The sequence below is a fragment of the Geotrypetes seraphini genome, chromosome 4 (genome assembly GCF_902459505.1).
Source record: "Geotrypetes seraphini chromosome 4, aGeoSer1.1, whole genome shotgun sequence".
Classification (NCBI taxonomy): domain Eukaryota; kingdom Metazoa; phylum Chordata; class Amphibia; order Gymnophiona; family Dermophiidae; genus Geotrypetes; species Geotrypetes seraphini.
In genome coordinates this window covers 201,313,786-201,325,969 of record NC_047087.1, presented here as the reverse complement: position 1 = coordinate 201,325,969, position 12,184 = coordinate 201,313,786, and the positions used below count along the sequence as shown (strand labels likewise).

The 12,184-nt window shown below is 39.5% G+C and overlaps 1 protein-coding gene across 1 annotated transcript in view; it reads right to left on the bottom strand.

Moving 5' to 3' along the window:
• LOC117358684 (neurotrypsin-like) overlaps positions 1–12,184 on the bottom strand; it is a 106,874-nt gene that overhangs the window by 25,855 nt on the left and 68,835 nt on the right. The window contains 2 exon segments of the mRNA XM_033940193.1: positions 8–149; positions 5,635–5,837. Of these exon segments, the coding sequence (XP_033796084.1) occupies positions 8–149; positions 5,635–5,837 (345 nt within the window).

Genomic DNA, 12,184 nt, shown 5'->3' with positions numbered 1-12,184 from the left:
ACTCTACCTGTATCCAAGCTGTCTGCAAACCACAACTGCATTTGTGTCAGTCCATCCATCATCGCAGACACTACCCCACTCTCCATTCAGGAAAACTTCTACTCTCCCCTCTTTGGTGCTTTCTCCATCCATCAGACGTATGGCTGGTTCTGCAACATTGATAATCAGGGCAGGTTAAATATAAACAGTACTAAGCAGAGGCTCAAGGCTCATTTTTTCTTTTTTTTTTTAATTTATTTATAACTTTTCATTATTGCATACCAAGTAATACACTTGTACAGAAAGTGAGATAGTAAGAATACAACTTCATAAAGTGTAAAACACATTACACCTTAGTACAATTGCAAAAATAAATAAAAACCCATTTACTAACTCGCTCAAGTCCTCAATCTGGGATTCCAAGATTACAGATAGGCGAAGAAATAAAGGAAAAAATACAACATAATAGCAAGATAAGATACAGATAGTACTGGGGTAGGAGCGGCTTCATTAACTATTGAGCACTTCATTTTCCTTCATCCAGTCGGGACATTGCCAAAAAAGCGCTTAATTGTTGAGGTTCAAAGAAAATGTATTTAACTGAGCGGTGGCAAATAATACACTTGCAAGGATGTCTTAAATAAAATGTTGCCCCCAATGAGGTGACCCCTGGTCTCAAAAGAAGAAATTCTCTACGACGCTTTTGAGTTTCTCTTGAAAGATCTGGAAACATTTGAATTTTACATCCATGAAATTCTTTCTATTTGTTTTTAAAGAAAAGCCTCAACAACCACATTGTATCAATAGAAAGAGCTACTGTTATTATCATCGTAGATGGTATAGCAATGTCTCGATCTGATGTTTCCAAGATTTCTGATACATTTAATGGTGCTTGATCAGTAATTTTTTTCTGTAATTGACTCCCTTATTTATTAGGCAAATAATACACTTGGGAAAAAGGTGGGAGATTTTCCTCTGGATCTTGCAGAATTTCAACCAGGTATCTTCTAAGCATTTCCCTAGGAGTTACCATTGCTAATCTTGGAAAATTAATTAATCTCAAATTATTGTTCCGTGCATTATTCTCAAGTGATTCTAATTTCTTCCTAAGACTCACATTATCCTTAACTAGGGAGTGTTGCACTTGTTTAGTAGATGATAAATCCTGGTCAAGTTTTTGAGCTAAGGATTTTGAAACAGTCAGTTCTTCTTTTAAAGCCTTAAGCTCCTTAGTATGTTGAATCAATTTAGCTTCAACATATTAGAAATTGGAGCTAATAGTTTTTGTGAAATTTGTAATTAAGTCCCATAAAGACTCCAGAGTCACTTGTGGAAGCTTGTCCAAAATTAAAAGTTTTTGCTGAGTATAGAAATGCTCACTCTCAGAGGAATCAAGTTCTTTGCTTTGCTCCAACTGAATGTCTTCACCTCCCGTTGCTGAATCTACCCTGGTTTCTTCTGCAGAGACACCCTGGACCAGGGTCTTTTCCAAGCTCTCTGGTGGTAAGCTTCTTGCCTCAGGAAAAAGTTCCTCCCCCATTTCTGGGGTTTCCTCTTCCCCTGGAGAAATGGTAACTCTGGGTTGCAGGGGTGGGGCTCTCACGTCGGGGCTGAGCGTAGTATCCAGCCCTGGAGAAGTGACTGGTCTCGCCATGCCCAGGCACTCTCAGTGGGCTACCTTCTGGCATCGCAGCTGCAGCTCCCTACATCCGCCGCAATAGCTCTTCTATGTTGCCAAAGGTCGGCGTTTCGGGGCACCGCGAGGCATTAGCGGCACTCCTGCCTCTCCTCTTCAGCCTCAGTTAAGGTAAGGCGCACACAGGCCTTCGTAAAAGGAAGAAAAAAAGTTCTGAGTGAGCGGCTCAGATGCGTTCCTCTCAGCACTTCTGTGCTGCGGCCATCTTGAATCTAGGTAACCCTCTCATTTTCATTTTTTGTATTACAGAAGAGTGAATCAAAAATTAAATGCAATTGTTAAATTACACAATAACCGGAACAGAATTAGTGAAATGCACTCATACATTGTCTGATGGATTGTTCGTCCATGCACAGTGCAGCACTCGGCCTGTAGTTGTGTGGCAGCCACGAGGTCAGAAACATGGACACTCCATTGCAAGATTGCACCTTTGAAGAACAGCATGAAGTACTGCACTTTTTTGGGACAGAGTGAGTGATACCTATGGAACTTTACCATCAGATATTGATCAAGAATATTATTTTTAACTGATTATTTTTATCCTGTTCTCTTTTATGTTTTTGCCTTTTGCCTTTCTCCCTTCAAATATTGTAATTCTACCCTTTTGTCTTGTCCTTATGTCTCCAGTATTGTTTGATATTATAATAGGATTTTTTTAGTGAGTTTAAATGTTTTTTACTTCACCACCCCAATTTTTATTGTGAAATGCTGATTTCTATCCTTGGTTTTATATTGGCGGTATATCAAATAATTTGAACTTGAACTTGAACTCAGTATGGACATAGGACCATGAATCAACAAAATGGGTAAAAGGTTTAAAGCGAGAAGGGCAGGTATAACCAACGAAGGTCATTCTGGTTGCTCATCAACATCGCGCACACATGAGCACATCGGCAGGGCAGATGCCTTGATTAGAGAAGACTGATAATGGTGTCTCAATTGACTGCAAATTTGGATAACAGCTATGGATCTGAATTTGCCATAATGCATGATGATATGGGATACATGAAAGTCTGTGCACAATGGGTTCCCAAACAGCTTACTGATCTGCACAAAACAACAGTGTGTGGAGGTTGTGACCCAGTTTCTGAGACGGTATGAAGAAGATCCGAGCATTCTGGAGAGAACTGGCACCGGCGATAAGACATGGGTGTAGCAAAAGACAAAGCGTGATGAAATAAAGGAAGCGGTGCTCACCTGCTCAAGACCAGCTGAAAAACTTCTTCTCTGCAGGAGCGCAGAAGCTAGTTGAACGATACTACAAATGCGTCATCTTGCATGAAGACTATGTGGAAGAGTGATATGTTTAATTGCTCACAGTTACTTCTATTAAAGCCGTTAAATATATTTTGCCTTTACTTTTTTTATTTAACCTCGGATTTTGCCTTAGAAAAAAATCCAGAGTGGTTAAAAAACAAAATGAAAAATAGCATAATTTAACAGATTCTTTCTCCATTTTCTAGTGATTTTAAGGGCAGACATGCCTAGACTGAACTTCTGTAGGGAATAAGCCTTACTTGTACTGACAGGGTGACCTGAGCTACCCACTAATAGCATGATTCAAATTTTGTACGTTACTGTGAAGGTTAATTGATCGAATTACATTAGAACACTAACTAACTTTGGTCTGTATGGTCTGTAGGCTCAAAAGTAGGCACAGGTTTTGCACCTTCTTTATCACATTCACCCCTCTAACCAACCCTTTAAGGCTAGTAGTTCCCAACCCTGTCCTGGAGGACCACCAGGCCAGTCGGGTTTTTGGATAGCCCCTAATGAATATGCATGAGAGAGATTTGCATATAATGGATGCAAATCTGCTCCTTGCTTATTCATTAGGGCTATCCCCAAAAACCCGACTGGCCTGGTGGTCCTCCAGGACAGGGTTGGGAACCCCTGCTTTAAGGCACTCTGCAGAGCATATAATTATTCAACTATCTATCAGTTTTATCAGCTATCGCGATCTTTACACTCTGAGAACAAGATGTGCTTGGAAGTGCCATCCATGAAAATTGTGAAGCGCTCTAGTCTTCATCATTCTATGATGACTGTGCATGGAGTGTTATTATGGCAAGCATTACCATTTCAAATAAAGGTGCATCTAGTGTGCTGCAGTTTAGGAAGCTGGTAAAAACTATCCTCCTTTACAAAGCCGTGCTAGCATTTTTAAGGAATTCTGTGAGCGTCAGAGCTGTTACTGCGGCGGCCGGTGCTAAAAAACGCTAGTGCGGCTTTGTAAAGAGGGGGTGAGTTATTCGAGAGAGAATTTTCGTGAACACATTGTATTTCGTGAACACTTGTATTTCGTGAACAAATGTATTTTCATCAGGTATTGCAGTTCTGGGAACTGGGAAAGATGATGTTATTTGAGAGAATTTTTTTTATGTGTTGTTTTTATGACCTTGCAGAGTTGTATGTTAATTCAGTTTTATTGTGTATGTTGTACTGTACCTTGCATAGAATTGTTGGATGTTACGAGTAACACATTTTTAATTAATTAAATAAAACACTGAAACACTCAAGTACATCAGCCGATATGAAACCAGAGTCAGGACAACTAGATTATCTGCTGCAGTTTTAATTGTTGCAAGCCCTATGAGGGTATAATGGCAATGGTGGGATGCTTTTTCATTAAACATTACTGCACTTTCTCCTCTCTTTTTCCTGGTGCTGGGAGATTTCTGCTATGACTGCTTTCACCATTCCTTTTCTCTCAAGAGTTCAAAAACATTCTTCTGTACAACACTTAGCAACATTTTGAAAGAGAACTTATTTTCTGTCCTCAAGGTTTAAAAGTAATTAAAAAAAAAACTTAATTACCAAAACAGAACAAATTGTTGCATGTGGATGACATCACTGTTAGATGTCTCATTAGCAAAGCAAGTAGAATGCTGTGAATGTCATCAGATATGTGACCATTTTCTCTCACTAGAGATCAGCTTTAAGAATTCTGTAAGACTTGGTACTCCAATTTTATGGGGGAGGAGAGGGACTTTTCTAAAGATTTTTTTACTTCCTGATTCCATAATGTTTTTTGAAAAGCATTATACTGTTAACTTATAAAACAGAGTTGTATAAAAAGCACAGTCAACATTTTTCAAAAGCTTAAGATCTGAAGGTTCAAGGATACTGTTATACTCAAGGCAGTTTTCTCTTTGAAATTAACTGTGGTACAGTCTGTAGGCTCATAATTAGGCATAGGCTTTGCACCTGTTTTATCTAATTCACCATTACAGCCAACCCTTTAAGGCACTCTGCGGAGCATATAATTATCCAACAACCTAACTTCAGGCTCCTTTTACAAAGCACATAAATCCATAAGAATCGAACTGTGCATGCTCAGTAGAGTCCCAGCCATGCCCAACAGAGTCCAGCCCTTCCTGCTCCTTTCTATCCACAGATGCCCTTCAGTCCCAAGCCCAAGCTCTCTGGCTTTCTCAACTCTGGTCTTGCTACTACCTGCAACCGGCTTCTTTGGCCATTCTGATGCTTGGACTGGCTGCAGCTTTCACTCCACCTGCACACTCCCCCCCCCCCCCTGCAGTCTGGATCTGCTGTTTGTTTGCACATGCACCAAACTTCCAGATCTGTGGTGAGGAGTGTATCAGCGCTGTGCTACCCTCTTCTCTGTCCATAATATCTCCTCCTGGCAACCTGCAAGGACCCAAATGTGCATTCTTTGCCTTGTACAGCCTCCCACAGAGCATGGCTCAGGTAAATTTAAAAACATTTATTGTAACCCATTTGGGTTACATTATGTTTAAGATCCACTTCTACTTTTTTTGATTGTTTGATTTTGGTTTTCTTCTTTACACAAAGACTACTAAAACCTGGTCTCATTGCTTATTTAATTGAAAAGTATTTTTCCTGGTTGTATTTTATGAAGATTTACATTTTTAATATTTTGGTTTTAAGAACCCTGAGTATGGCATCACAATATCTCAATCTCAACAGCCAATTACCTGAAGGCATGGCAGTGATGTCATTGCTGTTATTTGAACAGTGAACCCCACATCTCACAGCATGAGAACAGTCATGCTGTCCCCAGTTGCTATGAGGACAGTCCAGGAGAGAAGCCTCTATGCCAGTACATGTCACCTCATCCAAAAGAATGAAGCCTTCTCCAGCATCAAATTCCCCCTTCGATGCCACACTTGCAGGGCCACTGAAAGAGAGAAAGAAAGGCTAGGTCATCTGATTATTATGCACACCATGCTTTTAATTATAATCTTCATGCCATACAAATTATGATGATAATAATAATCATAAGAATAACAATAATTTATAGGAGTGTATAAGAGATTGATTCATTCATTTAGAAGTCAAAAATGAGGCTGTGGCAAATAGCTATTGAGAAGGGTCAGCCAAATAACGTAAATGCTATCCTGGGAGACTGAATACTTTTTCTGTGAAAAGACTATTAATAAACACACAATGACAGATTTTATCCAGACCAGTTTTCTTAGTTGTAGGATGCATGATCTCTCTTGCTAAAAAATGCATGAAGCTGGTTTTTCCTGTTTGGATATGCAATGTTATTTCTCTGACATACAGCAGCATCTGGACTTGCAGAAGGTGGAGGCGGTGCATGGTGCGTGCCTAAGGAGTGATGTCAGCATGAAGTATGGCCAGACGCTAATTACACTTGCCCAATTTCAGTCCTTTCACTGCCTCATTTATATATCCTCTTGAAACATGTACACAGCCAGGCTTCATAGAGGAAAAGCCAACATTAAGAAAGACAACTGTAGAAAGTGGTATATTTCTGGACGATATTCAACCCATGGCATCAGCGGTTTTTTTTTTTTTTATGCCATGTCTAGGCACTAACATTGAATTTCTGGGGCTAAATATATTTAAGGAAGCTGCTAGAGTTTATGCGGGTCCTGGCAGATATTCAATCTGGGACTCATATAAGTTGCGTGCCATGCCTCCAAATCACCCTCCCTCCCTCCCACACATCCCTGATCCCCCTCTCTCTCTCACCCTGCACATATTTTAACTCAGCCTGAGGCCTCCCCACTCACCTCCAAGCCCCGTAGGTCTCCCCAGGCCCTACCTATAAACACCTAGTGGTCCAGCAGGGTGCTATGGGCAGAAGTGATGCCCATGTGCTCCTGCCCATTGTGGCAACCATTGTAAAATTTCTGCTGTGACCTCTAGCCTCCTTGTATTTATACAACAAGGCAGTTATAGAATACAGCTAAGCATATGCCTAGCACTTACACATGTAACTGTTATAGTTACACATATAAATACTAGTATTATTAACTGTATGTTGAAAAAATCTCTCTGTGAATGCTAATTTAGGATGAACAACTGTATTATACGAATATCACTGCAACCCATACTGACTAAGTTTTCTGTATCTCGTTTTTGTCTAATTATTATGTATGTTACCTTGTAACCCGTTCTGAGCTCATCTGGGGAGGATGGATATAAAAATGAATGAATGAATTAAATAAATAAATATTATATGATCTAACCTAATACACAATTTGTTAATCACACTTATACCAAATAGGTTTCAAGGAGCTTTATAATAATAAGAAACCATACAAAACTATAGGAAAATACATGGGCCAGTCAAAATCACATTAAATCAAATTAAAATAAAATATCTAGGCAGTTTCATATGAAAAAAAAGAGTCTTCAAACATTTTGCGAAAACTCATATAACTGAATTCAATCCTTATTTACTATGGTAAATTATTCCAAATAGCAATAGCAGCATTAACAAATGAGGAATTTAAACTGACATTTGAATCATACTTCTCTAGTTTGTGGGTAATGCAGTAAACGCGTACCACGTAATCTAGCAGAAATGTAACTCAGAAATGTAACTCAGAAAAAAACAAAACAAGATTATAAGAGGAATCAGCATGCACCTCGTAGAGGACCTATTACAGAATGAGAGGCATGTTTTATGTTGGAAAAAAGTAAGTCTCTCTGGGTACTTTCCTTAGAACAGGGCTAGATTAACACTAAATAGGCAACATACTTTTTTGGTCCCTACCATGGACTTCTATTTGTTACTTTCCTTCTTCCCCGAGGATCCACATTTATGCTTTTGAGCAGGCATAAATGATGGTGCTTTCATGTTAGCTGCAATTTCTGCATAATTTGTACTGGTATTTTATATAGGCACATAGATGCCCTATGTGTCTTTTTAAAAAGACTACAAATAGTTGTCTTCATGTCCCTTTCAATGTAGGTGACCTGTCATAAAATTATTTACATGTCATATCTTCCTGATTGGAAGATTATACTAGTACATCATCAAATCTATCCTAATTGTCTGGGCTTTCACATGAACTGCCTAGAAAACCAGGGTAAGAGCCTTAAATTGGATCCGGTATGAAACTTGCAACCAGTAAAGATCAAAAAAATAGATTCTTGTTCCTAGTAAACAACCCCCCACCCCCAACATTACTAGCCTTTCAGCAACTGGAGAACATGAATGTAGGCCAGTGGAAAACCCAATAGGCCTGCATTACAATAATCAATAAAGAACTGGGTTAAAGCTGGATATAAAACATTAAGCACCTCTTCTCCAAAAAAAACAAGATCTCATTTGTTTAACCCTGCCCAAACCATCATTTTCATATGATGTTTCAATGATAAATTACTTTCCAACATTACCCCTAACTTACAGGCCTCCAGCTGGAGAAATAATGTCACATTCCTAAATTCTACTGAAAACAGCCCAAGTGATGGAGGTTGTCTACCAGCTCATCTGTCTTATTAACATTTATCAATAACTGATTATTCTTCATCCAAGAAGCCATTACATTGAAATAAGAGGCTGATCTGCCCAGGACTCCTCACTTACTGCTTAGTCCCAATGAGGCCAGTAAAATACAAAATGACCATAAATACCTGTCACAGAACAGAATTTTGTGGGGCCTCTGAAACACTGTGGTGTCCTGACCTGATAAAAGACCTAGCTCACAATATGAACAACAGTGTGTACATGGTTTTAATGCCACAGTAATATCAAGAAAAATTACCAAAACTGATCTACTCCAATCTAGATCCTGTTGAATGGACTCCAGCACAAATAACAACATTTCTATGCTGTGTCCCATTTGTATACCTGAGTGGAACCTCAAGAAGGCGCGCTCATCCAGAACCTCCTACACCCTTGCAATCCTAATAGGAACAAAAAGACTACATGAATACTTGCTAAATCACCCAGGTTCAAAAGGCATTTTAAAAGGTTTTAATCTGTTTACTATGAAAAAAAAATTTAATAGATACAAAAGAACAAGATCTTATAAAATAAAAACAAAAATATCAACAAAAAAATCCCTTCCCATCTGCCAAAAAAGCTTCAATACAAATTATATCAACCAGGCAGGAAGTCTATAATCTTATGACCTCCTGCTGCAAGTCTAACATCCATCCCACTCTAACAGATCCCCTGGATTGCCTCCTGTTCCCATCTGATTCCCAAACTCATATGATTCAATCAGTGGCGTACCTAGGGTATGTGGCACCCGGGGCCCATCATTTTTTGACACCCCCCCCCCCCATGTAAATTTTTTTTTTTTTTTGCAATAACCATGAAATGGAATAAATGGTCAGAATAGAAACAGCAGTGAAAATTTTCTTTTATTGAACCTCATATATGTATGGAGCGCTGGTCTAGGACATGGACTCAACTTCAATGCCAAAAAATGCAAAATTATGCACCTGGGCAGCCAAAATCCATGCAAGTCTTATACCCTTAATGGCGAGATCCTAGCAAAAACGGTAGCAGAACGAGACTTGTGGGTAATCGTCAGTGAGGACATGAAGTCTGCCAATCAAGTGGAGCAGGCTTCATCCAAGGCAAGACAAATAATGGGTTGCATACGAAGGGGTTTCGTCAGCCGTAAGGAGGAAGTCATTATGCCATTGTATAGATCCATGGTGAGGCCCCACCTGGAATACTGTGTGCAATTTTGGAGGCCACATTATCGCAAGGATGTGCTGAGACTGGAGTCGGTGCAGAGAATGGCCACCCGGATGGTCTCGGGACTCAAGGATCTTCCATATGAAGAACGGCTTGACAAATTACAGCTATACTCGCTTGAGGAGCGCAGAGAGAGGGGAGACATGATCGAGACGTTCAAGTATCTTACGGGCCCAAGGCGGAGGAAGATATCTTCTTTTTCAAGGGTCCCACGACAACAAGAGGGCATCCGTGGAAAATCAGGGGCGGGAAACTGCGAGGTGACACCAGGAAATTCTTTTTCACTGAAAGAGTGGTTGATCGCTGGAATAGTCTTCCACTACAGGTGATTGAGGCCAGCAGTGTGCCTGATTTTAAGGCCAAATGGGATAGACACGTGGGATCTATTCACAGAGAAAGGTAGGGGAGGGTCATTAGGGTGGGCAGACTAGATGGGCCGTGGCCCTTATCTGCCGTCTATTTCTATGTTTCTATGTTTCTAACTATTATTCCAAACATAACATAACATAAATTATGTCTGAATTGTCATGACATCAGAAGTACATATGGAGTAGTTGCAGGTGATGCTTGGGACAGTTCTGATTATGTTAGTTCGGTTTTATGTGTTTTTTGAATAGAAGGGTTTTTATTTCTTTTTTGAAGGTTTTGTAGTTTGTGGTCGAGGTCAATAGGTTGTAGAGTTGGGGGTCAAGTGTTGCAGCTCGAATGGCTAGGAGGTTGTCAAACAGTTTTTTTCTTTTGACGTTTTTGGTTGGAGGGTGTGTGAATGGTGCATGAGTTCTCATATGTCTGTTTGAAGTGGATTGAATTATTTAGCTGAAGAAATTAGTTACCCCCCATTCCACACACAATAATTCTCTTCCATTTTTGTTCCCATTATAAAAAAACAATGATAAGTTCCCAGGAAAAAAATACATTAAAATAAGAAGTGAAAATAACGGCCCCTACAGATGAGAACATAACATAAGAATAGCCTAACTGGGTCACACCAATGGTCCATCATGCCCAGTAGCCCATTCTCATGGTAGCCAATAGTGCTGCCCGATTCAGAGAAAAATATTTCATTCGATTCGATTCACCCTGTTGAATCGATTTTTCGATTCGATTCACTGTAATGACACAGCTTTTTAAGTTTAAAGCAAAGTACATAACAATAAATTTCACAACAACAATAAATTTCACAAAGTACTTAAAAAAAAAAAATCACATTATTTCTCTAAAGCATTTCTGGAGACATTTGCTGAACAGTCCTTTTTTCCCAGTCCATAAGCAAGCAATATGAAAAAGATTTCCTTAATTATCTACTCAAACATTTTTGCTATTTACTTTCATTGTACCTAAACTATTATTCATAAAAAAAATTAGTTTGTTCAATCAAGCAGAACATTCACTCATAGAGTCCAATGGTCCACACAGATTTGATTGAACAAACAAATTTTTCTACTGAATAATAGTTTAGGTATACTGAATAGCAAAAATGTTAAAGCAGTTAAAAGCAGAAAAAGCAGTAAAATCAATAGGTTCTCCAAGTGGGAACAACCTGATGTCTCAACACTTGAGGTAAAGACACGTAATAATGTTTATAAGATAAATCATATAAATGATTATACTGAAGCAGGGTGTCCTCAGCGTGAGAGGTAAGCGAGAGGAGAGAATTCTCCAGCGCTTTACACATAAGGCACAGGTTAATCACCTCTGCCTGCAGTGCACATCCATCATAGGACACCTCAGTATGCTCAATTAATCAATGTGATAAATTAAACAGTGATAAACAATTGGTCAAATCACAAGAGTGCCAAGATCAAACAGGTTGTTCCCACTCAGAGAACTATTGACTTTACTGCTTTTTCTGTGTGAGTAGATAATTAAGCAAATTTCTGATAGCCTACAGAACATGATTCTCACCTTCCATCCCCAGCCCCCAAGACTTACCAGACCCCCCCTGCCGATGTATTTACTTACTGCCTGAACTGGATATTAAATCGTGGGGAAGAGAGGAGAAATGCGGGGAAAGAGCCAGCCAAAACTAGTATTTGTTGCTGCTGAGTGCACCAATCCAGGGCAAGCAGACGCTTCCCCCATGTCTTAATAACAGACAATGGACTTTTCCTCCAGGAATTTGTCCAAACCTTTCTTAAAACCAGCTACGCTATCTACTTTTAACATAACTTCTGGCCACTTCATTTTTAAGCTTAGATCTTTCCTTCCAAACAGAGACCTTGCTAGATGTCAAATACAGCACAAGGTAACTTCACACGGACTTAACTGTGCAGGAATGAATCCTCATACACCCACCATATAGTGCAAAAATGTGCAAAGGTCTGTTTTTTTCTTTCGATCACTACATAGCCTAATGCCACACAAGCAGCGCTGTTACAAACATATTCTGAAGGTCAATGCTAAGGTTGACAAAGTTTCCTTCCTTGGACCAGAAGGAGATACTGACAAACCACTGGAAGAGATTCTAAAACAACTACCCAGAAATAACACCCAAAGACCCACTCAGTGTGTGAACCAGTTGAGTGGAGTGGACTAACTGGGGGTGGAAATGGGCC